Below are 27673 nucleotides of genomic sequence, written 5' to 3'. Positions count from 1 at the left end.
AAGCCCCCACCCTGCCCTAGCAACACCACCTTCCTCCGCAACTTATGCACTTTGCGGCTCCTCGCCTGCGCTGTATGGGACTCCTCCACCGGACTGTGACCGTTCCCCACTGGTTGCCCCCCAGTAACCTGATGCCACCTGGATCGTGCAAATGCATCTAAAAACATATTCACAATACGGCCCTTGAAATACATTATAAATGCTGCTGCTAGGCTGATCTTCCCAGCAAGACACTCATTTGTCTGCAGCTCCACTCTGCCAAACCACATTGGTTGCCTGCATTTTACCATATTCAATATAAAATACTTCTACTCGCATATAGAGCTATTAACCATACTGCACCAGCATATATCTCCTCACTTCTCACCAAATATCTCCCATCCATATTTTGTCTGCTGTTACCCAGTTTGTTTAGTCACTGTCTACCAATGTAAGGTGCCACGGAACCGGCTGCACTATCTACGAAACCGTAAAGAAACAAATAATTAATGAACTTGCCTGCATGTTTTTCCTGCCCAGCTGTTTGATTCTACTAGTCCAGCTGTGCCAGCCTTGTGAACAATGTGTAATACTCCGCCCCCCCCCCCTCCAGAGTGACCCTGTTATCAGCATTCGGCCTCTCCTTTCAACGGCCACAAGCTGTGTGCCTTCCTGCCATACAACCAAAAGGGGTGGGGGAGCAGGAAGTGTTCTCAATTGGTATCACTCTAGCATCAAATTATTTCCTCGCTCTATCTGGAAAGGTGGGGGCTGCCCCTGGGCGCTTGTGGAACTATCTCTCCCAGCATAGCTGCTGTTTAAGACACCTTCTAAAAAGGGGACAAAATGCAATACCTTTGCAGTTTTGTTCCAGGGAAATTTAACGTGCCTCTGCTCGTACTGTATATACAGTGTAAGAATGTCCAGTGTGCCCATGTCTTTACCTTAACCCACATTCCACTAACCATTGTATATACCGTGTAACCAGGTCTTTACCTTAAACCAACATTTCACTAACAGTCATCTATACATCCTCCCTAATACCAGAGCCGGCCTTAGGCATAGGCAAAGTAGGCAATTGCCTAGGGCATTTGGAATGCTTAGGGGCATCAGCAGCTTCTGCTGATTAAAATGATATGCAGCATTGCCTATATTGCATGCCTATATTCTGTGCATGAGTGAGGCTGTATCTGCATATGAAATAGTGTAATCATGGAAATCACTGTAACATAGCATTCTGTATGCAGGTACAGCCACAGTCGCACACAGAATATAAGCATGCTGCATATCATTTTAATCATCGGAAGCTCATTGTGTGTCCTGGTTACATAACAATGCAAATAAGACAAATGTTCAGCAAAAAAGGCACCCAACGTTAGCAGAACTGGCCAGAAGCTGCATGGCCTATTGAGGCAAGATGTATGAGGAAACATCTGTATCCAAGCAAAAGTAAAGGTCACAGTGTTAGCGGCTTTGCGAGTGCTGTCTGTGGGTTGGTTGTGCAATAGTGTTCAGCATATGTGTAAGGGGCATTATGTGTTTCATGTATAAATGCATTAATAATGTGTGACATATGTGTAACAGGCATTATGTGTGTCATGTGTATAAGGGCATTAATAATGTGCAACATATGTGTAATGGGCATAATGTGTGTCGTGTATAAGGGCATTAATAATGTGCAACATATGTGTAAGGGGCATTATGTGTGTCATTATGTGTATGAAGGGCATTAATAAAGGTTGGCATAATGTGTAAGGGGCATTATGGTTATAAAGACATTAATAATGTGTGTCATGTGTAAGGGGCATTACTGTGTGGTATTATCAGGGGTGCCGAGAGAAAGGGGTAGGGGGTACAAATTACCCAGGCCAAAGTCTAATGGAAGGGCCCAGTGAGGGCCCCGGGCCCCCTCCCCTTAAGTGACAGCAGCATCTGCAGCTCTTCTCCTCTGCCCAGCACACACTGCTTTGTGCTGGGTTGCAGTGTGGCCATGGAGGTGCTTAAAATACAATATTTTCTCAGGATTTTTTTCTAAGGGTATAATGTGAGGAGTAATGTATATAAGGCAAAGTGGTACTACTGTGTGATGTAACGTGAATAAGGGAAACCATCGCATGATATACAGTAATGTGAATAAATTGGCACTACTGTGTGGCATAATTTGAATTAGGGGTACTATTGTGTGGCCATGCCCCTTCCCAGCAGGAACACACCCCTGTTTGGGCCGCGCACTGAATGTGTCACTGTTTCTATTTAAAATACCAAATGATGACTGCCATGGTGAGGGTTGATGGTGGTGGGAAAGGGGAGCAGGGTCAGAGGTGGAACTAGTGGCGGTGCTAGGGGGCACCAGCCAAAATCTTGCCTATGGCATCATTTAGGCTAGGGCCGGCTCTGCCTAATACCAACCCCTTCCGGGTTCGAGCTGCCCGCGCTGGGCCAGACGGACTTCCTTATAAGGATCCTAAAACCCTCCGGGAAGCCCTCCTGTAACAGCTTGGCCTCCGCCTTTCTAGGGTATCTGGATGGCCACCCCCAGATCCTCCCTAGCCTCCCTGGGCTAGGTGCTTTTATCCGTGACTGTCGCTCCGGGTGCCTTGTCCCCGTGCTGACCTTTCCGCTTATAGCAATCCTTCGCTGGGTGATTCCCGCTGCAGATTGTACATGCGTGTTTAAACTTACAGGACTGCCTGGTGCACTCTGCATCGTTAAACAAGTAGCATTTAAGCTTGTCCTGTTTGTGCCTGCTGGGCCCCCCTGCTGACTTCTGCATCACCCCACTCTCCTCTGCCAGGGCCTCTGTTTGTGTCTTAAACCATAGCTCCATATCCCTGGTGCTGTACTTGATGGGCTTATGTCCCTGTGACCTAAGCCTAAATGCCTCATCATATCTGCGCCAAGCTTGACCGCCACAATCGTTGTGCTATATATCAGGTTGACGTATTTTACCATGTTCATTAGCATGTTGGGGTACGCTTGCACATAACAGCCTGCGTACGCCAACATTCCCGATACCCAATGCTGTATCGTCTTGTAGGATTCTTTTTGGAAAACCCCTTTATCACTGCATATTTCTTTCTCCCGCCAGCCGCCCTCAGTAAGGGAGCATGGGGTAGATTCTCTAAGCTTCAAAAGTGATAAAATGGAGAGTGATAAACAGCCAGCCAATCAGCTCCTACCTGCCATGTCACAGACTGTGTTTGAAAAATGTCAGGTAGGAGCTGATTGGCTGGCTGTTTATCACTCTCCATTTTATCACTTTTAAAGCTTAGAAAATCTGGCCTCATATATCTATATAGTCCCCCTTCACAATCTCTTTTCTGAGCTTCACGGGTAGGTGCGCTTCTAGTGCGCCCAGTGCATGATCTGCCTCGCCTCCCTGGTGCAAAAACCCTGACTTCCCAGCCTCGGCTTGCCCTATTTTACTTAACAGGGCATCTGCCCCTGGTGCCGCTAACTTCTTTTTCTTAATGTTTACTCGCGCCAAACGCAGCCTTTCCCTCATCTCTTTGCACTTCTTATCATCGTCTGTATCTGAGTCGCTATCTCCCGCAACGCTCAACGCCAACCCCCCTGTGCCTATGCCATCATCTGCGATGCTCTGCTTGCTATTACTGCACGGCAATGCCCCTGTGCCTACCGCTATGCTCTGGCTGCCCTCTTCAGTAACATCAGACACGGAAACATATTTCACATTGCTACCCTGCAATACCGCATCAACACCTGCATATACATTACACACATTGCTTATCTCACGATACCGTGCGTTGCCAATCCGATGCTTCCTTGAACCGTGCTTGTCTGGGCAATGGCCCCAGTCCCCACCGATTGTGTTGGCACCCTGCTGGTCGAGGCATGGGTCAAACTGCTTCCAAATGGCTGTGCTGCCGCCCTGCTGGTCGAGGCATGGGCCAATGTGTCCCCAATTGCTCCGTGGCAAGATCCCCCCAACCCCCCTCTGGCTTGTGTCAACAATGCCTGTATCTGCTCTTCATAAGCAAGTTGCTCTGGCCCCTGCGCTCTTGGGGTATCAATCCTATGTGCCCGCTGCCCATTAGCAGGGGTAGTGGGGCTGCAGTACTCCCTCCAGGGGGGGGGGGGGACAAAATGGGGGAAGTGGGCGAAATGACCTTGGCTTACGCCCCCCGACACTGGCTCCCGGAAATCCTCCCGGCCCCCCCTACGACTCGGGGTGAAATTGGGCTGCCGAGCCGGGCTATTGTAGTTCTGGGTTTCCGCCAGGAAAACCCACTTTCACCGCACCCCTGGAGACCCTGATCTGCTCTCCCTGCTGCCTCCCCCCTCCCCCCAGTGTCCTGGCCCACCTCCCTGCACCCCTTCCGGCGTGTCCAATTGGGACTGGTGCATAAAAACGCTGCTCTGGCCCTCCTCCCCTGATTCGTGCCCCTCTGATCCCGTGGCCTCCGGCATCACCTCCCCCCTCAAACGCTTGCCCTCACCCTGTAGCGAGGCCTCTTCTAACCTGGCCGGAATTCCCATTCTGCGTCCCCGTGCTGCTGCTTGTGCTGCTGCTGGCCGGATGATTGAGAAACCTTGCTGAACCGACTTGCTCTGCACTTCTTTCTTCCGACCACCAGATGGCGCCCGTGAGCTTATTTTCCTCTGCACGTGCTGCCTTCCTCGTGAACCGGAAACTCCATTCTGACTAGCACCTAGGGATGGCCATCGTTGCCATTGCCATCGATGGTTGCCATCGATGGCAATTCGGCAACTGGCCATCGATAGTGCTTAACTATGCAATGGATGACCATCGATATTTTTACATTGAGAGCTTGAAAAGTTATAAAATGGAGAGTGATAAACAGCCAGCCAATCAGCTCCTACCTGCCATGTTACAGGCTGGGTTTAAAAAATGACAGGTAAGAACTGATTGGCTGGTTGTTTGTCGCTTGATACATCTGGCCCTAAGGGAGAAGTCCAAACAGGAGACTTTAGGCCTGATACTGGTTCAATCACAAAAGCAAACTCCTTCTTTAATGGACAAAACCATGTGCACTGCAGGTGGGGCAGATGTAACATGTGCAGAGAGTTAGATTTAGGTGGGGTTTCTACTTCCAGCTGATATCTATATTGCAGTGTAAGAATAAAGCAGCCAGTATTTACTCTGCACAGAAACAAAATGACAAACAAATCTAACTCTCTCTGCACACGTTACATCTGCCCCACCTGCAGTGCACATGGTTTTGTCCAGAAAAGAAGGACTTTGCTTTTGCGAGTGAGCCAGAATCAGGCCCTCTATGGGCCACATCTATACGCTTGGGAAGATACGGTGTAGGAATGATATTGCTTAGGCTTGATAGGGAAATCGTTACGTCGATCATTTGATTGTGTACCCCACATTACTCCATACACTAAATCACAGGTTTATATTTGAAATAAATAACTGTTAAATTCTGGTTAAAGACTATTTTAAGGCAGTTAACCCTTTGAGTGCCGAGCGAAGTTGTCAAAATAAGTGTGAAAATTGCCAAGCCGGCATTTTTTATCCATCATAATGAAAAATAATCTTTTTCTGCACAACATTTTTCATACACATTTCTATAACAAGTGTGAGCGAGGCCAGCATTCCTAGCGGAACACTTCTCACCGAGATGTTGGCAGGATATGTCACCATAGCAGAACACCCCGCTATATATGTGCCATGTTTCCGCAGCACAGAATAATGACTCATTCTCAGATCATGAATGACTACAGCCTTATTATGTGCTGCATAGCAGTGACCAGGTTAATAGCCGAGCGCGGACCAAGGATACGGCACTGAAATCAAAGCTCGCTAAAATGGCGTTGCAAGAAAATCCCAGCCACGGATGGCTGGACAGCAGAGACGCAGTGGCAGCTCCCCTCTCCTTTCATCCTACCCCATCTTACATCTCCCATAATGCATCTGCCTCTCATCCAGTGCACCAATTACAGTGTCATCATCCCTCAGCCTTTATCTGTCTGTTCAGACTGAGAGCTTTCCAACATCCCTGTTTGCCAAGCAATTACCCCTTTGCTTAACCCTTCCCAGAATAAATCATGTTTAATGTCATGATAATGAGGACAGCAATCTCCTTCCTTTTCCTGGCAGCGTGTGTGTGTGTTTGTGTGTGTGCATGTCCCCCACCGCTGCACGCTCTCACACATATAATGTATATAACCTTACTCATTATAATCCCTCCATGACCTTGTCTATGCAGCACTGCGGGAGAAGCCGCTGCTGACTGAAGTCACAGGCAGGGATGGAAGAGGAAAGTCCTACTGGCTCCAAGCCAACACTGCAGCAACTGCGGCATCATCTGTACGTCGTGGTGATCGCTGGGTCAGGCAGATGCTCCGAGCAGGACTCCCCACAAATTAATTCTACGTGGCCAGCCTTAAATAGTATCAGGATGTTCCACAGCTGCCATCTGTCTCTGAATTTTCTGCACAGGGCGATTTTTTTTTTCATGAGACGGGTCCTCTTTTGGGCAACCTAGACTTTCGCCTATGGCGAGTGGACACTGAGGGCACAGATTACTCTCCGCTGTTGTTTTTCTTATGACCGGGGAGACGTGAACCTGTCGGGCACCATTGGAGAGCAAATTAGCCTCTTGGGTGTTAAGGCGCATACAATCCTTGCCTACTGCCCTGGAACAGCCTGGAGGCTCCCAAAAATGAGGTGGCCCTCTTGGCACCCCAAAAGCAGGACAAGTCTCCTGATTTCAGAAGCAAGTGGGTGGTCCTGGCGGCCGATGAAGCAATTATCACTGAATCGTGTCAACGTAGCTACACCCCCTGCTGTATATTGCTGGCCATCTAGGCATTGCATTGTGGGATCCTGGCTATGAGGATATGACCATGGTCACCACGCCACCTGTAGTACCTCCTTTGTATCTTCAAGCCTCATCCCCACTAGGGACGTAATAATAAGTTTCAGGTGCCCCCCATGGTACCTGCTCGGTTCTGCTCATTGTCAGGGGGTCTTCCCCCCCTCCTGCCGCTGCCAGTGTGATGGCACACAATATCCCTCCCAAAATGCCCGTTACCACCTCCTCTATCATCCTAATAACTGTGCTGATGCAAACCAGGGTTGGTGTCACCGGTGTGGTAACTCATGGTGTCACCTCACCCCAATAGGATATCACGGACTTAAACATGGACCAAAAAGAGCATTCTTCGCTTTTTTCTTGAAGTTTTGCTATTGTTTTTATTGTGATATCCTATTGAATCACCCAATAAAAAGACCCACTTCTGCCCGAAAACACACAGGTTCAGTGGAACATTTTTGCAAAGTAGCAGCCCCATTTTCACTGGGGCTGGTGAAGCAAATCCCTGAAAAGCTGCAGCTTGTTCTGGCTTATCGGGACTAATAGGATAGCTCCGGGCAAGACTACACACATAATGCCCCCTGTAGTGCACCTTACACACATAATGCCCCCTGTAGTGCACCTTACACACATAATGCCCACCATATTGCATTTTACACACATAATGTCCCCGTAGTGCTGCTTACACACATAATGCCCCCTGTAGTGCACCTTACACACATAATGCCCACCATATTGCACCTTACACACATAATGTCCCCGTAGTGCTGCTTACACACATAATGCCCCCTGTAGTGCACCTTACACACATAATGCCCGCCGTAGTGCTGCTTACACACATAATGCCCCCTGTAGTGCACCCTACACACATAATTCCCCCCATAGTGCTGCTTACACACACAATGCCCATTATAGTGCTGCTTACACATAAAATGCCCCCTGTATTGCTGCTTACACACATAATGTCCCCTGTAGTGCACCTTACACACATAATGCCCCCTCTATTGCCGCTTACACATAATGCCACATAAATGCCACTTACACATAATTACCCCTGTAGTGCCACTTACACAGAATGCCCCCTGTAGTGCCACTTACACATAATGCCCCCTGTAGTGCCACTTGTACATGATGCCCCCTGTAGTGCCGCTTACACATAATGTGCCCTGTAGGGAATGCCAGCACATGAGCCAATCAGAGTTTGGGGTCCGGCAGCTAATCAGTGACGCCGCTGTAACTGTCTCCTCTTAAGCGGCCATTTTTAGATGGACATTTTCAATCAGGGCAGGCACAATGAAGCCTCAGACTAGTATCTGAAGGTCCAGGCAGTGGCAAGCCGCGAATGGATGTTTATGCAAAACATCCTTTCGTATGCATGCAGGGAAAGTCCGTGTGCGAGGGCGGGGGGGGGGGGGGGCAGCCGTTGCGGGTGGCGGGTGGCGTTTGGTGGACTCACAAAGCTGCGAAATTTGCATCTTTGCGAGTCAACCAGTATAAGGTCCATTATCTCACAACGGATTGGAGATGTACCTGAATATAACTCTGCAGTAAGGAGAATCCCTGGTGTAATCTGTACCGCTGGCAGCATCTTACTGCTATTAATATAAGAGGGTCAAAAGAGGCAACACAAGAGTGACCAACCTGGCGCTGGTCCAGGGTCATTGTCAGCTCTTACAGGTGGCAGATTACATACAGTAGTATCTGGCTGCTGACAGCCCTTTAGTCTTTAGCTCCCGGACTATGACACCAGAACAGGGAGTAAGCTTAGACGATGTCACCTAGAATTGTGTCAGGGTTACTGTGATGGCAAATCAGAAAGTCTGGCAGATTGCTACTTGCAGGTAAATGCTCACCAGTCACCTATCAACAATGCAAACTGTATTCTTTTCTATACACAGGGCTGTTTGCCTTCTGACACTTAAAGGGGGTCATTCTGGGTGGCTGGCTAAGCAGCATATTTCGCTGCATAGCGAGCCTTGTAACGCCGCCCCTCAGGCATGTGAATGCCCACCCCTCGTCAGCCAGTAAATATCCACGCGGCTTTGCGTATGGATATTTAGCATAAACCTCCATTCGCATCACACCGTGCGGGGACGTAATTATTTCTACCCTGCCCGCGTCCAGGTCCGAGAACTGGGCGGGCAGCTGACGTCGCCCGTCCCCAGCAAGCAGGGGCCTGCCTGCATTCACATGGGGGTATCCAATGTTTTTCTGGGCGCACCAAGCATTTACCACCCCCCCCCCCCCCCACCGTGCAAGCACCATGCCAACTATGCAAGTTGGTGAAAGCGCCCGCACAGAAGCCCTGCTGCACATGCGCATATGAGAATAGGTGTATGCGCAGAGCTTAAACATCGGTCCCCAGTGCGAACGCGCTGGGGACAGATGTAAATGGAATCAGGGCCATAATGTATTGGTTTGCTTGTACTCTCCAGCACCTATTTATCAGGGCCTGAGATGTGCTGTGTATGTACAGATCAGAGGCTACGTCCTTGCATACAGTGCAGTGTATCTTCCCTAGTTACTGTCTGCAGATATTTGGGGGCTGGGAGGGGGCTGCGATGGGCTCAGTTTAAGTTTAAAAAAAAAGGAGGCATTTTGTTTTGTGGGAATGCTGGTGCCAGGGTTGGCATCTGACGCAGATGTCGTGGCCTTGGCTACGGAGTTGTACCCCCCGAAGGTTACTGAGATAACGGATGACGGAGCCGAGTGATACAATGCTGCGATCCGCATAGAGCTGTTCAATTTGGTTAAGGTTTTCGATTTGTTTGTAGGACCCATATGATCTGCAGCCCCCAACATTTGGGCCATTCCAGGTAAATGAGGCTTGGCGTAAGTATAGAAGCTTTAACCATCCAGTAATGGTAAGAGGTCGAGTTCACAACCCTAACAAACAACACATTCTATATATACCAGCATTGCCCCTGAGGAAGTCTGAGAGGTGAGACATTGCACCAGTCTGATGAAACGCGTTGAGTTATATTAGACATTTTGCCATTTTATTCAGATCAGATCATTTCCCGTGTTTTATATTTTGAGAGCATTGCAATAATGTTTTTTGTTTTTTTTACTTTTAGTAGAATTTATATGTTTTCTGTTTTGGTATTTATTAACATTTACACTGCTGGAAGTTCATGTGGAATCTGTACTAAGCATACAGAAAAGACACTATGGGGGGGATTCAAATCTGCCGTGTGCCTTCCTGATGGCTGTCGTTAGAAATTGGGCGTCTATCACATTTTTTCTTGGAGCTTATGGAAGTGTGAAAAATTATGTGTTTACCCTACAGAGCATATTTTGGGTACCCAAAGAGCCCAAACCCAAAGTGCCCAAGTCGTTTAGACTCCCACACGGCAACATTAGAAGGATCTGGCCCCTTTGCGTGGCTTAACCCGGTGCTTTCAGCAGTGTTAGATGCTAATGGTTGTCTGATCAGTGCAACAATTGAATAGGTCAGATAGATGCCCATGGACACGGTGTACACGGTAGAACTCCATTTCCCCCATACGGGTACATTTACTAAGATGGGACTTCTATTGAAGATGGGGTGTTGCCTGTAGCAACCAATCCGATTCCATCTATTATCTTCTAGGAGGTGCAAAATAAATAAGAAGTAGAATCTGATTGCCATGGGCAATATCCCAACTTCAGTAGAACTCTCATTTTAGTACATTAACCCCATTGTCTATATACTATAAAACAAATACATTATTGCAGTGGCCGCCATACTAGGGGTGCCGCGAGGCCCTTGCAGGGGTGCCCTGGGTGAATTAGTCCCGTGTGGCCCAGGCCCAATTCACATTATTTATGGTCAGTGTAACAGGCAAAACCAGCGTTTGTGGCTCCCAATCATATGTGGACAAACAGTTATGTGAAATGCTAATGAGCGTCTGATTGGAGCAACAAGTAAATAGCTCTGATAGATACCTATTAGCACAGACGCCCAGACTGGGGCGCAAGGCTGAATTCAATTGTGGTGGTGTTTTTACATACAGTATTATTGCACTAGAAGGCGCCCTTGTTTTATTTCAGCAGATAAATAGATAGATAGATAGATGGATAGATAGAAAGGTAGATGGATAGATAGAAAGGTAGATAGATAGATAGATAGATAGATAGATAGTTAGATAGATAATTAGATAGGACTGCAGCGTGTGCTATTACCAGGATTATCTAACCCATGCATGTCCAACGTTGGCCCTCCAGATGTTGTGAAACTACACATCCCAGCATGCTTTGCAATAGTTTTAGCATTCTCTAATAGCAAAACTGTGGCATAGCATGCTGGGATGTGTAGTTTCACAACATCTGGAGGGCCAACGTTGGACATGCCTGATCTAACCAATGTGCCCGTTTGATATTGTAAAGGGGCATACACACATAGAGATGTGTGCTAAGCAGTTTTGCTAAGCTATTTAGGGCAGGCGATTTCCCGCTGTCCAGATCTTCCATAGGGAGCACATACACATGCAGAGATTTGTGCTAAGCGACTTTGCATAAGCAAAAAAAAGGCCGGGTAGTGGTTCAGAATGAAAGATCTCGATCACTATCAATTTGACTAGATTTGGACTGCATGCACTGACTAAAGCCCTGTACACATGCATCGATTTTTCCCGATTTTCGATCGATTTTGCTTATAGAAGCAAAATCGAATCGAATCCTAAACAAAATCAAATGGTTTTTGTTCCACTTTCGATCTACATTCTATTCGATGTGCGCTCCCATTTTCACAAAATTTAAAAGAAAAATCTACTGTGCAGCCAAGAAAATATCGAATTCGATCTAGAAAATCGAATGTGTACAATGTACCATGATTCAATATCAATATCTAATGCAAAAGTACAGATCTAATGCCAAATCTAATAGAAAATCAAATCTAACATCAAATCAAAAGCAAATCGATGTGTGTGTACAGGGCTTTAGGCCCTTATTCAGATCTGATCGCAGCACAAATTTGTTCTCAAAATGGGCAAAATCATGTGCACTGCAGGTGGGGCAGATGTAACATGTGCATAGAGAGTTAAATATGGGTGGGGTGTGTTGAAACTGAAAACTAATTTGCAGTGTAAAAATAATGCAGCCAGTATATACCCTGCACAGAAACAAAATAACTCCCCCAAATCTAACTCTCTCTGCACATGTTACATCTGCCCCACCTGCAGTGCACATGGTTTTGCCCATATTGTACTGTGAGGCAATAGCGACGTGCAGGATTATGCGTCATAATACATTCGGAGGGATCTGTGCTTACTTTCTAAGCAATCTAGTCAGATTGCTTAGAAAAGAGCACACAATCGCTCTGTGTGTATGCCCCTTAACTGTATGTGAGCTTTTAGGATATTTGAGTAAAAGTTTAAACTTTACATGTGCACCCCCTGTTTTCATCTTTCTCTACACATTCAGATATGGACCTTGAGGAAGGGCTAAGGAGGGGACCTGGGCTTTGTGGATGGACATTTTTTTGGGGGAGAATTAACCTACTTACACCACTGTGCTTTATCTGTCTGTCTGTCTGTCTTCTTATCTAGATACCCAGTATATACGTAATGCCGGCACACTGAGCTCAACTAGATTTCTGCCAGATAGCAGAAGTTTGCCGACCCATCAGGGGCATCTTAGAAGAGGAGGAAGTGTGTGTGCAGCCTCCTCCGGCCTGGCCCCTCCTCTCTGCCAGAAGCACCAGCGGGAGCAGTAGGGTCTGAGCACTAGAGCACTTATACCCTTCTGCGCAGGGGTGAATCTCCAGAAAAATGACACAGAAGCCATTTTATCTGGTGATTTCCGAATCGCTGCTGCAGCCGTACCGGGTGCAGTGTAAAATGGGTGCAATGTATGCAGTGTGGGCTCCCCTGGGAGTTAGGGCGTGTCTGGGCAACGTGCCCACATGCACCCATTATAGATACACCACTGTGACCCATGGTGTACAGATGGAGCGCCTCTCAGCCAGCCTGAGGAGTCGCTAGATTACTTGAGACTGGTGGACAGGAGCACCTTCTGACGGGGATGCACGTCCTCATCAGCACGGTGGCGGGGAGTGGTTTCCTTGTCCATCTCTGCTTCAGCTGAGGGAGGTCGAGGGCTCCGACGGAACGGCGCGCGCGAGCGTCTCTCCCGCACTCGCCCCCTTCCATCGGCTGGCAGTGGCTGGCGAATGGCAATTGTATCGCCATGGGAGCTGCTCCATCAGTAGACGTGTAGACGTGTGCTGCAGGTCTAGCGGGGTAACTGAAGTAAGCTCAGGTCACAGACTGTCCAAAACTCATAAAACAGGAAACATAAAGTAGGACTTATGTGAAATGCTCCAACCACGGCTACAAAGTACAGTACTGTACCAGGCCCACAGTCACATGCCAATACTGCTGCGCCTCACTCCCCAGGACATATCCCTTCACCGTTCACGCAGAGGACAAGATTTGCAAATTACCTTAATAACAGTAATAATCTGTAAAAGCTTCTGAAAGAAACATACAATCTGTTTTTCAGCAAAATATTAGGATTTTCATTGGGGGAAATGTTCCAGTAATTTAAGTTAACAACTGGTAATAGGTAAGTGGTAAATCTGCTGCAGTACAAGTCCCAGAGAGAGCACCGAACACAGAAATGGTCATTTACTAAGCGCATCGGTTTAAATGCTGCTCTAGCTTTTAGAGTTTGAGACCCTGGTGCAACGTCGATATTGCCCAGCTGACACTTTGCATCCAGAATGCAGGTATCAGAGATGGTGAAGCAAAACAATGGGCATTCGTGGGCGGGGTCTGGGAGGTGGAGTGAAGGCAGCTCAAAAAAAGACTATCTCATGGGCGTGTCATGGGCATGTTATGGGTGTGTCATGGGCATGTTATGGGTGTGTCATGGGCGTGTCACTGCAAGCAGGCTGCATTCTCAAATTCATACATAAGCTGCTTCTTCAAAGGTCATGACCAGATGCAGACACTTTGCCTGCCATACGTAACTGCAGTGGCGTACCGGCAAATTTTGCACCCCACCCCGCCGAAAAATTTAGGCGCCTCCCCTCCAGTAAAGTTAACACCCACCCGCCTTACCCTTCTGCGTCTGTGGCCGGGATTCTTGCAATGTAATAGCCCTGGGGTCCGGTGGCTGTGCGTGATGCCAGACTATTGTAAATCAAACATTTTTTTTTAAAGGGGCAATCATTTCCTAGGCTTGGTTTTGAATTGTGATTTTGAAAGTGATTTACCTTTAATTAAAAAAAAACAAAAAACGTCAGCGTATGGTCAGCATCCCGCACGGCTGCCAAACTTGGAGGGTAATACATTTGGCCCCTGAAGTTTGTGCACTTTACTATTCAACTCATGAATAAGTCAGAAGTAGTATAACCTTCATACTAAATAATCCTCTATTCTATCAGACGGTACTTATGTATTATCTGGGCTCCCATGTTAAATGCACCCCATTTTTGATACCCCTACTATCCAACTACACATGGAGTTGATTTTATATAGTGTGGCGAGCGCAGCGAGACACCGTGCCCGAAGCGTGGCGAGGGGACGCGGTCTCATAAGAAAAACGGGAGCCCAGATATTACATAAGTACCTATCAGACTAATCTACACACACACACACACACACACACACACACACACAGACACACAGACACACACACACACAGGCACACACAGACAGACACACACACACACACATTCTTCCTGAGGGTCATTTTCCACTTTGATTAAAAAAATAGATCTATTATGACCAATTTATTGACCGTATTGTCAATACTATACCTCCCAACTGTGCCAATGTCAGCTAGTCAGCCCTGATTCTGGGAACTGTTCAACCAGGACCATACCAGGACACTTTAGTGCTCTGAACAGTGCCTTATGCTTTATACAACACCTCTATCTGGTGTGTATGACAGTGTTTGGGTATTTATAGGTGATAGTGGGATCTAGCACCTCATCTTAATAAGGATGCCCATTACAACAAAACCACACCATCCAATTCTCCCTATTTTCGTGAGACAGTCCTTTTTTGAGGGGGACTGTACTGTGTGCTGGAAGTTGGGCCGTTGGAAGTTTTCCTATCACTTTCCACTCTTCTTAGCAGGGTGCTTTACCATCTGTTCACAGGGGCTCATTCAGAATCGGGAGCAAACAAAGTACTGCACTTTTGTATCTGGAACAACCCATGTTGCTTTTTAGAGGGAGCAAATGCATGTATTATTTTGCATGTAGTGAACTGTAAATACTGGCTGCTTTTGCATGTAGCCCACATATACTGGAGATCTTTATTATAATGCTGCAATTTTAATAATGAGTTATCACCAGTGGCGTGTTTATAATGGGTGCAATATGCGCGGTGCACATGGCCCCCTAAGTCCCACCGTGAACATTGCACCTATTGTTTAATATTTACCCCTCCAGAGTCCCACAATGAAGGCAGCAGCACTGCCGGAATGGCCCAAAAAATAGCTGAGGGGCCATTTTTTCAGCGTTCTGTTCCCTCTAGTGCTCAGACTTGACTGCGCTATGCAGAGTCTGGCGCTGTAGCTGGTATAGTGTCGGGACCTCGAACAGAAGAGGCTACCCACTGGCCTGCTCCTCTCTTAAACAGCTGCTGGCTATCACACACCCCTCTCGCATCTCTCTCTGCAAACGTTACATCTGGCTTTATCCAGGTGCAAAGATACTCTTATTTTTGCTCCCAATCCCAATCAGACCCTCAGTGATTCCAAATCAATAAGAGAGAAAAGGGTTCTTAGCCTTTAATTTTAAAAATGGAACCTGTGTCAACGATGCATTGGCCTGGATAATCGATAACACATAGTGCAGAAGGTGCGAGATTATAATTAGTCAGTCAGGAGGAAACACAATGTACTGTTCTCAGAAAGTGCGCGTATCTCAAGGCCAAGCAATGTGTGATGCAGGGCATGACGAGCATAACCGCACTTCAGAACTGTTCTGTACAAATCCACAGTTAACCCTCTAAAGTCAGGAAATAAGTAGTACATTTACTAATGCCTCTAAAAATAAATAGAGGTGATATGGCTCGTAGAAATCAGATTGTCTCTATCATTTCTATGATCAAAACAAAAAGGATGGATAGTATCTGATTGGTTGCTACCGGCAACGTCACCTTTTTTTTTCCTTTTTACAAGCTTTAGTAAATTGAGTCAGATGCAAAGGGCCAAACTGCGGAAGCCAGATGTACCAACTTATGCTAATGCGAGATTCCATTCCGTCACTGTTGGGATCTGTGCTCCTGCTCCGCCCACTGGGTTTACTCCAACTGTCGCAACTGTCATCCATTATGATCAGCACTCGCACCAGCCCATACCAAATGCAAGAGATCCATTAGATCCCCTTCCCGCAAGAACGACTCGTGTCACAAGTCAGAACAGTCGCTGTGTGATCTCATTGTCGCTGTTCAGTCAGTACCCACTTGAAACTACCAATTTAAGGGAAAGACAGATCCGACTCAGGATAGGACCGACATATTCGCAAAGATGCATCAGTTTGGATCGGTGCAAAAATGTGCTATTTGAGATGCGTCCAACAGTGAATCAGCCCCCTAGCCCCAACAGTTAGGAGCTGACTGGCAGGTAACTTATCTCCATCCACTTTATCGCACTCCAAGGCTTACTACATAGGCCTTATTGAGAGAAAGGAAAACAGTTTGCTCTGCTGAGAGAACTTATCAGGGCTGTTTGCCCAATGGGAGCAGCTTTTAGCGGTAATTAGTCAGATCCCAGATACAAAGAATACAAAACAGAAAAAACAGCGCTACAGAATATTACATGACAAGGGATTAGTTGAATGAAACTCAGAAATATGAGAAAAATAGGCATAAACCATGAATTTGGACCCTAATATGCAACCAGCACTGGTACGATGGATGGAATTCCCAAATGATGGAGTCCGGTATTTGTAAGTCCACTTGGTGCCGTTGGAGGTTTACGGTCCCATAAGGGAGGCAGTATGGCATCAAGGGAGTCCTCACTAGTAGACCGCTATTATCCAAGGTGGTGGATACTCCAGATGAGAAACCAATGAGCAAGAGTCCAGATCAATGAGCAGATGAATGTCCCAATATGTGGTAACAGGGTCCCAACTAGGGGTAACTTTATCAAGGTGACTTGCATGGGCTACATCCAGGGATTAAATACGCTGCTCAACTAATCAGCAATAATCTCATTAAGGAATCAATACACTTGTCCAACATAAAAAACAATGGGGCAGATGTATTAAGCCTTAACAAGAGATAAATGCAAGTGTGATAGGGAGAGATAAACGTCCAGCCAATCAGCTGCTAACTGCCATGTTACAGGCTGTGTTTGAAAAAAGTCAGTAAGGAGCTGATTGGCTGGACGTTTATTTCTCCTTATCACACTTGAATTTATCTCTTGCTAAGGCTTAATACATCTGCCCCAATATAAAAAACTCTGAGACAGATCTAGTATAGGAGACAGACCTAGTTTATACTGTATATACTAGGTCTGTCTCCAAGTTTCTCATATTGTAGTTTCACAACAGCTGGAGGGCCACAGTTTGAACATGCCTGCCATACAGTAGGTCGTATTTGTGTAGTACTTGTGTATTACATGTGTAGTATTTCTATCAGTATTTCATATATCACAAATTGTGGGAATAATCAAGTCTTTCACAAGTTACTTAAGGCAGAGGGTAGAGATGCTGGAATGATAAACCTACTTTTAAATAAGTGCCATACACTATTAAAACACTATGACACCCAACAGAGACTGCAAGAGATGATGAGGGTTTTTGTACTGATAGATCTTCTCTCTCTCTCTCTCTCTCTCTATATATATAAAATGCATCAATAGAATGTAGAACAGGGTTTTTTTTATACCGTTTTATCCTCCAGAACTTCCCTCTTCCTCTATTTTCTCCAAAAATTGATGGACTGGTAAAAGCGGCGGTTTCCAGAACCATACCAGTGCCTACCACATCTTAACATATGTGTAAAGGTGTGTACATATCATATCATTATTTTCTGGATATTTGAATTCCTAACATAACTTTTTATTATACAGTTTGGTTAATATTCTGACCACACCCTGTCATGTGACACATGGGCGTTACCTGTGTTTTTTTATACAAATGGACGGAATCACTTGGAAAATGACTCAGCGATTCGGACATTTTTATGAAACACAGCTCTGTGTTACGTTATACAGTGTCCTAAAAATGCTCTAATGTAACAGTTGAAGGGGAAAGTCAGGGAAAGACAATAACAATGGATACAACAGAATGTAGAGGTGCATAACAGTATATAGAAAGAACATAAAAGTACAGTGCAGGTTGCGCTATTATTGATGGGCATGGCTAGTATATTGTTCAATTTTCACCTTCAAACCGATAACTATTTCTATTGTTATAAAAAAAAAAAAAACAGAAGAAAAGCACAAATCGTGGAATGCATTTCATCCCTTTGAGTGGCAACGTGCTGTGAGAGATCCTCAAAATATCAAGTTAAATATGCCAGCGTCTCTCACAGCGACTGTTCTTTTAGTATAAATAATTACAAATACAGACAAGTTAAATGATTGCAGTTTAGTTATCTATTGCACCCCCAGTCATTGAAACAAACAATTGTTAAGTCATATTGTAGCATGCACTATTTTTATCTCTATTTTATTTGATTTAAAACAAGGTTCTGGGAATTACTGGATCTTTTTTGTCTTTTTGAATACACAGGAAACAAATACAGTGGTTTAATAACTAACCTATCTATGTATCATGCTGAATTGGGTGGCTATACTGTATGACATGAGATCTGCTGAGCAAGCAATCTGGATGATCCAGTGTTCAGAGATACCACAGTGCAACATCCGTGTAATACATTGCCTCCTAGCTGTAAGAGGGACCTCTAGTGTACATCTGTGCTTAGCATTAATGTCACATCTAGCCACACAGGGGTTAAGCCTAAATCCCAGTTATACAAACGCAACACAGCCTCGTTCAGGTGACGAGCGGCCATCTTGGGATTTTCTCATTCAAATTGATATTTAATAATCAAATCTCTTTAGACAACAGCTTCTGCTATTTCACTTAACTTACAAATCACTATCCTCACCTAGCTTTAATGAAATGTTCACATCGACCAATGGATTGTAAAATGATTTACCAAAGCAATTCTTCTACATTCTTCATCTTTAAACCTCCATTTTGATTCCTGTGAGGTTTACGATACTTCAGATTAATTATTCAAATCCCCTCTAATATTTGTCAGTATTGTGAATATTTTTGAATATGTCTTCTACAGTTTCTTGCATATTTGATGAATATTTCTCCTACAGTTGTGCAATATACTCTACATATCAGCCTGGCTGTTGTGAATCATTGTCTTGTTCTCTATTTCATCTTGTGTAAGTTAAGGTCATGATTGTGATCTGAGTTTCCATCATTTTCTCCTGTATATAACATGCTCTGCAGTCCCTGCCGCTGTTCTTATTCATGATAAAATGACAACACACCCATGGTATCCTTTCATTGCTATATGCAGTACCACTGCTTATAGTAACGCTTCTCCTCTGGTTCTGTGGACGAATCTGACCCTGATAACTAGGTTATACTATAGCCGGAATATATCTCTTTGATCTTTTAGCTATATTGGAAACACAGAATTGAACCCCTCCCCAATCCACTCTAGTGGGGGATTATCCGCACTCACTTCCATGCCATATGTCACTCCACCCTGCCCCCATGCTCTGTCTCCTGGGAGGGAAGTGTAGGGATGTAACACCATGAACAAACCATGTCAAAGCCTTACATAAAACCTCCACATAGCACAATTACGGATGGGTCACTTGCTATATGCTAAAGCTGTCATTGTGTGTATGCTTCGAAATGCCTGAATACACCTAGACAGGCATGGGTGTGTTCTGGTCCTGGGAATCAATGTTCATTTATTTTATACTTGAATGTGTGTTCCAAAAGTGCATAGCATGCCACCCATGTACTGCAATTCCTGGGTGTTCGAGAAAGTATAGCGGCCCTTATAGGAGAAGGAGTCTAGGCACCGTGACCTTGTTCAATGACACACATCAGTACAGGGCCTTGGGCAATTATTTTATAAATGTAAAGTCTTCCCAGGTAAGCATTGCTCATACCGAGGTGCTGACAACTCATCTTACATCTGCTTATATCCAGATTTACTGTACTGTCATTGCCGTACATTACACAATCCATCATTAACCAGCAGATTACCCACAAAACTTACAAACATGAATGACATAGCATCTGGCAATAAATCTTCTGTACATTCTTCACCCCTACATCATCTCAATTCCCCTTTTCCATTATCATTTAACACAATAAATACCAGCGGGCCTGCATGGGGATTGCTATGCAAAGGGAAAAAGGCCTCTGGCAGTCAAAGGTAAATTTAGCATTTCCAATTATCATATACCATCGTCAAATGATTGATTGCATCATTTGATGATTAATTGAAAAGATTAATATCTAGACATGTCCCTAGAATTAATGAGTCCCTTTATTATCATTGACATTAGATTGATAAAGTTTAGGCCTTAAAAGAACCTCCGAATACAATCAAAAATTATTATATGATATACAACCGATACTTTAAAAGATGAGCAATATAGGACCAATGTTTTAGTGCTAAGTACCCAATATGATTGCATGTACATTTTCAATGCACCAATCTCCTCTCTGACCTTCAGGTGCCCTTCTCACATTTTAAATGGATACCATCCCAGAGTTCTCATCAGGATCCCAATGTATAGCTTGCCCTTCTTAACCCATTCATTGCTACAAAACCAGTTATTTAATATCTTATCTGCACTTGAGTCAGGGGATTTGATTTCCAAGAGGTTTATGCCCCAACCAATTCTAAAAAAAAAAAAAAAATACCATTGTACCTCCCTTCACTATTCTCCCACCTGCCTTATCTCTGCACCCCCCCCCCTCCCCATCTCACACCAGCCTTCTCTCTCTACTCCCTACACCACATTCTCCATCTTTTTCCTCTCTCTATGGCAAATTACCTCATCTCATTTCCCAAGGCTTTTCACTCTTTCTCTCTCTCTCTCCCTCACTTTCCTTCCCTCCTTCTCTTGAGTGCTGACAGACAGACAGACACCGCATTGCGCTGTGCACACAATTATCCACAACCCAGTGCACAGTGTGCCGGCCATTAACCCCTTCAGCTGCCAATCAGACCACAGTGACATCACTCATTAATCAATCAATCTGATGGCAGTCAGGACTATACATAATTACACAGATAACAGCCCTGCAAAATCCTGTCAAGTAATTTGTAAAGACACTGAAGGGGAGATCTAATCAAAGCCACAAGGAGTTTAGGGACCAACAAGAGAGGGTGAATTCATTCGTTTAACAACTACAGACCATTAGAAAGGGTGTGGAAATATATTTTTCCAGCACCTTAGAAAGCTTCGACACTGTCTAGCAATGGGGTGTACCTGATCAGCACCTTGGACAGAAGAAACACTGACAATGGGGTGCACCTGATCAGCACCATGAACAGCAGCAGCACTGCCTGACAATGGGGTCCACCTGATCAGCACCATGGACAGCAGCAGCACTGTCTGACAAGGGGGTCCACTTGATCAGCACCATGGACAGCAGCTGTCTGACAAGTGGTCCACCTGATCAGAACCATGGACAGCAGCAGCACTATCTGACAAGGGGTGCTCCTGATCAGCACCATGGACAGCACTGTCTGTCAATGGGGTGCACCTGATCAGCACCATGGACAGCAGCAGCACTGTCTGACAATGGGGGTGCACCTAATCAGCTCCATGGACAGCAGCAGCAGTACTACCTGACAATGGGCTACACCTGATCAGCACCATGGACAGCAGCAGTACTGTCTGACAATGGGGGTGCACCTGATCAGCTCCATGGACAGCAGCAGCAGTACTGTGTGACAATGGGCTACACCTGATCAGCACCATGGACAGCAGCAGCACTGCCTGACAATGGGTCACCCTGAACAGCACCCTGGACAGTGCTTTTCATGTTAACAAGGTGAATGCAGAACAATACACTGTATGGGACACATGTAGAAGTGCAGCAGAAAGAACAGCTGCTGCAGGTCTAACCAGAGCAATAAAGATCTTAACCCCCATGATCCCATGAACATATAGGCTTGTATAAGTGACCCAGAGGATCTATACTCACCCCCATGTCTTTATCTCAGGCAGGGAGCAGTTGTGGCCGGAATCCTAGGCAGGGGAAGGGGGGACAATGACCTGAGCTCCAGTGAGGAGGGAAGGAGACAGAGAGAAAAGAAAGAGGGGAAGAGAGAAAGAGAGAGAGAGAGAAAGAGAGAGAGACAGAGAGAGAGGAGAGGTAGAGGCAGCTGAGGATGAAGCGGACTCAGCTCTGTGCTCAGGGAGGCTGCTGCTCTCTCACATCCCTCCCGCTCTCTGGCTCTCCCCCCTCTCACACAGTTGGTCCCTCATATGCTGCAGTCACATAGGCGCCGCCCCCCGGAGCCTCTTAGCCAATAGGCGGCCTCCATTCCAGCCTCCCCACTTCTCACACTGATGCTCCCTCCCCTTTTATTGCAGCTGTTACCTTCTTGAAGGTGAGTGCAAGTGTGGCAGTGAGTGCAAGTGTGTATGTGAGTGCACGGGCGGGAGGACGAGTGAGTGCACTAGTGACGGGATGTGTGTGGGCAGAGTGGGCTCTGTGTGTGTGTGTGCGCGCGCCAGTGAGAGGATGCGTGGGCTGGTGTGAGGAGCAGTGGCTGCAGGTGTGACCAAGCCTCACCCGCATGCGATTGTGTCTGTGTGTGTCATTGTAGGTGTGTAGGGAAGTTTAGTGCATCCGGTATTGCAGTGCACACTAAATTATGTGTCAGTGCAACAATGTAAGGATTTTGCGTTTGTCTAAGTAAATGGATGCGTTGATGTGTGCAAAATAATGTACAATGTGGCTAACCTGGTTCTGGTTGATAGAGCTGCAATGTATATAGATAGACATCAATAGGTCGACATGAATATGGCCGACACACGAAAGGTCATTCATTTTAAAAAAAAATTTTTTTTTCTTTTTGAGACTTTTCCATACAGTACCATCCCCGTGGACTACAATTGTGAACAGCTAGGGTGGCTAATCCCGGAATTGGAATCGCCAGGATTCTGGGATGTGGCCCTAAAATTGCCAGGATTTCCCAACGCTGCCTGTCTGCTCCTGACCTTGGCGCGATGTGGTCAGAGGTCACGCTGCACAGGCCACGCCTGCCCCACTCCCGACCGCAGCTCCCGCCCATGTAAGTAAATGGGCAGAGCAACCGTTTTGAAGGACCGGAGGGCATTTTATTTAATTAGGGAGGCCAATCTCTGGATTGAGCATTTTTCCATCCCAAATCCCAGGATTGAAAAAAATGCCCGGGAATTGGCATCCCTATTAACAGTAAAGTGTGCCAAGTGATACGAACCATGCAAGGGTATGTATTACACTAGTTGGGGGTCTATGTCGACATGTGTCAACATTGACACACAAAAAATGTGAAAAACTCATGTTAACCTTGTGTCAACATTTTGATTCTGTCCACCTTTGGTCATGTTGACCTATTGACCATGTTGACATATGTTGATATGTTGGCGATTATGCTGTTGGCATTATGATTACCGAACATACCGAAACCAATGGAAATTGCTGCCTTCCATGCATTTATTATAGTGCTTTTTCAGCCTTCGATAGAGTTTAAGATTTGAGTTTTCATGATTTTAGTCAGCGACCATCAAATGATTTCTCTCCCCTTTGGCCGCATGCGAGGGTATGTGTTAGCATACAGATCCCCTCGTATGGCACCGAGGGGATTTGGCAGCGGGGGGAGGGGTGTGTGGGCCTTTAGCTGGGCAGCGTTTATGGGCTAAGTAGGCAGCGAATATAGGCTGTCTAGTGAGCCAACCTGAATCAGGCCCCTATATTCAGAACTCATACCCTATTCCAGTGATGGCTATCCTTGACACTGCAGCTGTTGTTGAACTACACATCCCAGCATGCCCTGCATCAGTTTTAGCATGGCCAAATAGTAAAACTGTAGCAGGGCATGCTGGGATGTGTAGTTCAACAACAGCTGGAGTGTCAAGGTTAGCCATTAGTGCCCTATTCTATACCAACTCCACTAGAGTTCAATCTGAATTTGTCAGACAGAAATATTAATGTTCCTTTTATATTGTTGCAACATTGGAGATGGAATCTACACCAGAGTTACCCTCCGGGCAGCAGAAACACAGGTAAAAGTTTATCATCCATAAATCAGCAGAAAAAAACAAGCTTGCAAATAACAAAATAAACAATATGGAGTATAAACGTATAATATACACTTTCATACAGTATGTTGAGCTGAAAGTATACTACATTATATAGTACATAGACATACTGTACACAGTGCTGCAAGTAAGGGGGTACGGCGTGGTATGGCATACCTGTAAGAAATATATTGCATCTACACCGTACCACTTCCCCCCAACCATAGGCGTGCGCACAGGGTGGTGCCCCTCACACAATTGCACACAAAACAGATTCGTGGCAGCAGCACCTGGTGGCAGGTGGCGGTCAGGACTGCATTACTTGACTGCCGCTGCTGGTCTCCAACCCGCATGCCAGGCGATCACGACGCCACAGATCATGATGGCCGGTGCATACCGTGTGTTGTCACTGCGGCGGACGGACTTGTGGTGCTGGTTCAGCTCCAATAAAGTCAGCCCCTGGTCCCGCTCCGTCCCACCTCCCGCCCGCTCGCCCACCTGGTCTCCCACCTCACGGGACCTGCAAGTTCTGCCTTCCCGTATGTCACACCGAGCAGGAGCCAGCTGCAGCCAGAGTTCATCCTAGGCAGAGGAAGTTTGCTTTTTATAAAATTAACCCCCTGGACAATGAACATGTATCCCCTCCCCTTGGCAATGAGCATGTAAGTTCCCTCAGAAATGAGCATATAAGTCCCCTTGGTAACGAGCATGTGATCTGCCATAGCAACAAGCATGTTATCCCCCACGGCAATGAGCATGAAACCCCCTTGGCATCGAACAAGAAGCCTTTAGTATTGAGAAAGAAACTCCTAGCAATGAGCATGTGGGTAAGTGGCACTTATGTGGCATCATGTGTAATGGGCATCACATTGTGTGGCATCATGTGTAATGGGCATTACAGTGTGGGGCATAATGTGAAGTGGGCATTATGGTGTGGGACATAATGTGTAATGGGCATTACAGTGTGAGGCGTAATGTGTAATGGGCATTGCAGCATGTGGTATAACGTCTAGTTTCATATGACCACGTCCCCTCATGACACATGACCACGGACACTTTCGGAACGGGTGCCGTCGGCGCGCACTTATAGTTCCACTAAGAAATTATTTCTCCTTGCGCCACTGCCTGTACATGAAACAATGCAAATGACAAAAGGGTCATTTACAAATGAAAACATCAGAATACTGTAAGAGCACAATTTGTACCCACTGTGCGCATATATTGGAACATATCCCCTTTCTGCTTTTATTGGCCTTTTTACAGATTTTTTTGTGTGAGTGCATATCAGCAAAATGAAGCACCCTCACAATAAAAAGCATTCACGAAACAATCTGTGTGACCAGTACGATAGAAACAGGCTGATCGAGCCCAGAGCTGACGCCACACAACCTAGCTGAAAACACCTGGGCACACCTGCGCTTTTTCTGACACTCCCAGATCTTGGCCGGTTACCTTCCACAAACGCCGGCTTCCAGTCAATCAACGTCTGGCTTACGATTCGCAGTTTTTTTGTCACTGTTTGGTGGCATGTAAGTGTACACACAATAGTGATCAGCTCTGAATAACCCTCAATAAGAACTCTTCCTCAGCGGCGTAACTATAGCACCGCAGCCCCCGCCACCACGGGGGGGGGGCGCTGTGCATGTGGGGGCGCCGGGGGCTGCGGTGCTATAGTTACACCCCCCCAATCCCCCGCAGACTTACCTATCTTGTTGGTCCCGGCGGCTCCGTTCTTCTGCTGAGGACCACCACAAAATGACCGCCCCCATATAGCACACAGTTCTCTGAAACTGTCTGTTGTATGGGGGCGGCCATTTTGTGGTGGTCCTCAGCAGAAGAAGAACGGAGCCACTGGGACCAGCGCGATAGGTAAGGCTGCAGGGGATTGGGGGGGGGTTTGCATGGGCGGCGGGGGATTGGGGGTGCTTGGCTGGGCGGCGAGGGGGGGGGGGGGCGCCCAAAACTTAGTTACGCCACTGCTCTTCCTTAATTATGATACATCTGCCTTACTCATCCTAGTACTCATTCCATGCTATCTGAATCACTGAGGACTTTAAAGCTTCAGGATTTTATTCCCAGTGATACATTATAAATTTCACTCACAGTTGGATCTTTATACAAGTTGAGGCTTTTTTGGCCACAGCTGGTTCTCTTTTTAATGCACTTGTTTGTCTTTTCGCCCTTTAGGGTAAAAAGAAGCACTTACAGTATGTCTGCCTACACTAATGTGAGCTAAACAGGGGTTGGATGGGTCTTGTAGACTAAAATACGGTTAGGACATGTTGAATCGAATTAGCCCAAGATTCCCAACTAAAAGGCGCAACCACTAAAAGGCGCAAACCCTAGTACAAGTTGCACGGTGCTGCCGGTGATGAAAGTCGCTGTCCGTGTCTGATTCTCTGAATGCATCTAATGCACATGTAAATATATTATACCTGCTGAGGCTGCATTCTAATTACAAGCTCGGGACCAAAAGCATTTTTGGATAAGGGACTATTCCGTATATATTTCTTACATACTCAGCTGGCCCCCTGACTTCCATGGTGTCCCCTGGTGTCCACGGTGACCTTCGTATTCGTCTTCAGCACCATCCCAGGTCCTAAGAATGCAGTGAAGACACTGGCACACAGGCACCATGTATCACTGGGACCGGGGGTGATGCTGAAGATGAATTTGATGGTTGCCGAGGACACTGGGAGATGAGGTGAGTATGAAAAAAGTTGCGGGTGGGGGGAATAAAACAAAACAAACAAAAAAAAAACATTTTGGTTTTGGGATATCCAGATAAGGGTTACTCAGCCTGTGCTTCTGTGCGCATGTGCACAGTGAGCCAAATGTCACATTTGAAGCGAACATATTCTGCACAATTACCTCCTGTTACAAATGAGTTCCTATATGTTGATCTTATATTTTCAGTGGTATATGTGCATTTTACACTGAATTATAATCCAGTGGTAAGTGGATAGAGAATGTTTCTTAAGGTGCCACGAATGCTATGATATATTTATTTGTTGGCTTATATTTCTTCATGTAAAGGCAATAAAAGATTACAAATGATAATGATCCAATACCCTGAATCATTGCCCATGAATCCAGTTGTAATGCATGTTCTCAGCCAGTGTGCAACAACGTTATAACTACACACTGGGTCAGACTAGCACACAAGGAAACCCACTTCCCTCAAATGAAACATTGTTACTCTATTAGAGTGTCAGATACATGGTATCTAATGGCTGTAAATGCCTCTCTGCAGACTCGTCTCACCCAATAGTAACGGGCCGCACCCCTTAAGCATGGACCTCTACCACTGCATTCCTACAGTGGGCTATTCATGGTCCAGTCCATTGGCGGCTCCAGGGGTGGAGCTGCAGCACAGTTCAAAATTCATATTGGGGAGATAAACCCACTGCCAGGGAGTCAGTCTGGAATGACCGTTTGACCTTCTGGTATTTGAATTTCCAACTGTCCTGCAGCCCCGCCTATGGAGCCACCACTGGTCCAGTCCATAACTGACGAAACTTACAAGCCCCAATGAGTTAAACATGTGCTACAGCCAAACCACTAAACCGTTTGACCTTGTCCAATGTAGTCACCTAAATGTACATCCAATTTGACTACTGTTCCCTGCTATAATTCAGTAAAGCTGTCAAATT

General features: G+C 46.0%; 1 protein-coding gene across 1 annotated transcript in view; it reads right to left on the bottom strand.

The window, feature by feature from the left end:
• Positions 1 to 22201, bottom strand: part of ATP1A3 (ATPase Na+/K+ transporting subunit alpha 3) — a 69505-nt gene extending 47304 nt beyond the window's left edge. The window contains exon 1 of the mRNA XM_083162221.1: positions 21937 to 22201. Within this exon, the coding sequence (XP_083018347.1) occupies positions 21937 to 21942 (6 nt within the window). The 5' untranslated portion in view covers positions 21943 to 22201. The remainder of the gene's footprint in view (positions 1 to 21936) is intronic.
• Between the last annotated feature and the right edge of the window lie 5472 nt (positions 22202 to 27673).

This window comes from Crinia signifera, chromosome 19, assembly GCF_055691185.1.
Source record: "Crinia signifera chromosome 19, ASM5569118v1, whole genome shotgun sequence".
Taxonomy (NCBI): domain Eukaryota; kingdom Metazoa; phylum Chordata; class Amphibia; order Anura; family Myobatrachidae; genus Crinia; species Crinia signifera.
This window is presented reverse-complemented; position numbering and strand designations above follow the sequence as displayed.